Source organism: Aulonocara sp. 'chitande type north' Nkhata Bay, linkage group LG13, assembly GCF_057382095.1.
Source record: "Aulonocara sp. 'chitande type north' Nkhata Bay isolate Kocher_YH1m ecotype deep benthic linkage group LG13, A_spYH_male_GT1.1, whole genome shotgun sequence".
Classification (NCBI taxonomy): Eukaryota; Metazoa; Chordata; class Actinopteri; order Cichliformes; family Cichlidae; genus Aulonocara; species Aulonocara sp. 'chitande type north' Nkhata Bay.
This window is the reverse complement of record NC_141356.1, coordinates 11,600,479-11,603,485: the sequence shown is the minus strand read 5'-3', so window position 1 is coordinate 11,603,485 and position 3,007 is coordinate 11,600,479. Positions and strand designations below refer to the sequence as shown.

Genomic DNA, 3,007 nt, shown 5'->3' with positions numbered 1-3,007 from the left:
AGTATTCAACTATTAATAATATTTATGAGATATTTAAAACCAGCCCATTAATCATTTTGATGAGTTGAGGGTTTGAATTCCTGCGGTGCATGCTGCTCACAAGCAGACTATATTTTATACTTGTTAGCATGTAAACCTTGTTTTTAGGAGTCTTCAGTGTAATTGCATGAAAGACTGACTGTAAACAAAACCAGAGAGAAGCTACTGGGATTATGTTTTTCCCCAACACGTGTAAAAGCTACCAGCGTTTGTTTCAAAGACAGGTCTGGACTCGTAACATTTTAGCACAAATATAGAAATTTATTTCAAAAAGGAAATACATAACGACGTGGTGCGCGTCGGCAACACACGCCTTCAAGTGATACACAGAAGGCCGGGCACAGAGCTTTCTTCAGTGAAGAAAATACATAAGCTGTTTCAAAACAGAAAATTCTTGATTCCAGCCACACATACTGTACACTCATCTTCAAGAATTGCACTTCTAAAAGCAAACATTCGCTCTTACATCATTTCTTTCTTAACATACCAGAACCACAGACGTTTCCAAACTTCTCCCCAGTTTGAAGCAACCACTCACATGCAGCGACTTTTCTTGAGACACAATAGCAGCTCACTTCCATCATATTACCACTCAAACATTTTAGCAGACAAATATGTGCAATTTACATGGAGGGAAAGAAAGGGTGGCATGTCTTAAATATTAAAGTTTAGCCATTTTTAATGTCCAAACGTTTAGTGTGCATTTTTCATTAGCAATGAATCAACTGTGTTTTCTGTAGTAGAGAAGCATAATTGCGCCATGCGCTCCCCATATTTCCCCCTTCAATATGAAGGACTTGATCAGCTCCATTTACAGATATCACATTATTAGGGACATCTCAATCAGTGCTTATGTTACCCAATCCGTCAGGCCCTCCAAAGGGGGCTCCCCATTTATCTTGGCTTGTACAAATAATTTGTATTTTAGTGGGCAGGCACAATGAGAAGGCACATGAATATTTTACAACAGGAAACCCGAAATATTCGTCAATCTCCACCCATATTTCATCAATCATTCATCATTGTCCTCAATCGTTACAGCAAAAACCAAGTCAGTTGAGAACATTACTGCTTCAGTTTAGTCTCTGGCTGCGAGTCAACCCACAGCTGGATTCGTACTGAATGCCCTGTCAATGTCTGTTTGTGTTCTTCTGCTTAATGCCAGTTCAGCAAACATGCCGCAGGTTTCACCAATAAGGCACTGTGTTATCGATCTGACCCCAGCTCTGCCAGCCGGGAAACAGTCCGCTGGACATGCGTGGGCTGCCGAACTGATCGAACTCGAGCTCCACTAACTTGACCCCCTCATTTTTCTGCTCTGGGGACTTTTTCTGCTCAGCAGAACCGAGGGAGGGCCGAGTGTTCAGGTCCTCTCCGTTCCAGCCGATGTGCTTGAGCGCATAATTCTTGCCGTCATTATTGTCCCAGAAGGTCTGACCCTGGGTTTTGAAGCAGATGCAGAACTCCACCCGATTATGCGGCGGGATGAAGCAGGGCAGCTCCAGGACGAATGCGAAGGTGTCGTTGTCCTGGGAGCTGTACACGTTGTTCATGAAGGTGCAGTCGATGTCGGTGAAGCTGACCCACGAGTCGTAAGTGACGCGCACCATAACTGTCTTCTCAAACCCGATGTTCCTGACCTTGATGGTGCCCGTGAGCGAGCGCTCCTGCAGGGAGCAGTTCTCCAAGCAGACCGAGTTCTGGATCAGGCGGTTCCGGAAGCCCAGGTAGTCGGCCGAGGGCTGCTTGAAGTCTAACGCCAGGCTGCGAACCGAGCTGATCTTTAGATCCATTGTAGCCGTTTCAAGGTCTGTCATGTCGAACTGCAGCTCATCTGCGATTGCGTCCAGGTGCTTGCTTTGATACGGCTCATCATCGAATTTGGAGAAGACGTGGATGACGGTGAGCGACATGCCCTTTGTGTCTGCAAACACCACTTGCTTCTTGCCGGCCTTGCTGTTGTTCCAGCCCACGCAGTTACCGTCATCTTTCTGCTGGTTGCTGAGGCAGGGTCGCAGAGGTTTGTAGAGCTGCTGTTTGCGGTTATGGGTGCTGGACCGGTTCACCCGGTTCTTGGCCCTCTGCAGGTCCTCGTAGTGGCTGAGGAAGCCTTGAAGAGGAGGCGGAGAATGGCTGATGTAGAACCGCATAGCCACATCCATCGGCATTACTGGGCCGGGCATCGCTGATGGACTGAAAGATCTGAGCACACTGACGGAGGGAAAAGGGGGAAGGAGAGGTGATGAGGGAGAGGATAAAAGTTCAGAGAGTTAGAGAAAGTTTCAGGGAGATGAAAAGAGGAAGACACGCGACATTAGAATGATGCCTAATCTAAACAAATATCGCTTAATTTATCAGCTTTCAGCTCTAGTTTGATAAAACTTGTTAGCATGTCGCCAAAAATGGTTGTAAAATCCATCCAGTTTCTAAATAGCTTAACTTTATGCACAGTGAAAAAAGCGACGCATCTATTTATGTTTTCCTTGTTGTTTGTCAGCTAGGCTTACCTTGTAGCACTCATGGAATAAAAATAGAAGGCTCCAAGAAAAAGAAAAGTCGGTTTTTAAAAGTTCTCAGTTTGACTTTTGCAGTTTGCAGAGCAGCTTTTCCTATGAGTGCATGCTGCAGTCACTCCCCCTCTTCTTCCTACTGTCTCGCTCTCTTCCTCCCTTTCAGTGCCTGTGCTGCTCAGCTCTCAGGGATTTCAACTGCCACATAGAGATAATTAGCATATTCAGTCATATGGTTCCTGAAACAACCAATGGGAAGTAAGTGGAAATCTAAGTCAGCCAATCAGCTTGAGTTTGACCTGGCTGTCAGCCAGCTGATAGGGGCGTGTGGCCCTGCATGGGCCTCATGGTTGAGATGCCTCTGCCTGTTGCCTCAGCTGCTATTTGAGAAACATGATGGACCCCTGCTGGTGTTAGAGATGACTACTCACTGCAGAGTGCAGCATATCCCCTGTGGC

General features: G+C 46.2%; 1 protein-coding gene across 1 annotated transcript; it reads right to left on the bottom strand.

Annotated features, from left to right (window-relative positions):
- Positions 1–279: 279 nt before the first annotated feature.
- On the bottom strand, positions 280–2,739 carry LOC147315733 (protein phosphatase 1 regulatory subunit 3C-B-like). The gene is made up of 2 exons (XM_086258725.1): positions 2,547–2,739; positions 280–2,250 (listed from the first exon to the last, which is right to left on the bottom strand). The coding sequence occupies exons 1-2, from the start codon at positions 2,558–2,560 to the stop codon at positions 1,227–1,229; spliced, it is 1,038 nt and encodes a 345-aa protein (XP_086114851.1). The 5' UTR covers positions 2,561–2,739; the 3' UTR covers positions 280–1,226.
- Positions 2,740–3,007: the final 268 nt, after the last annotated feature.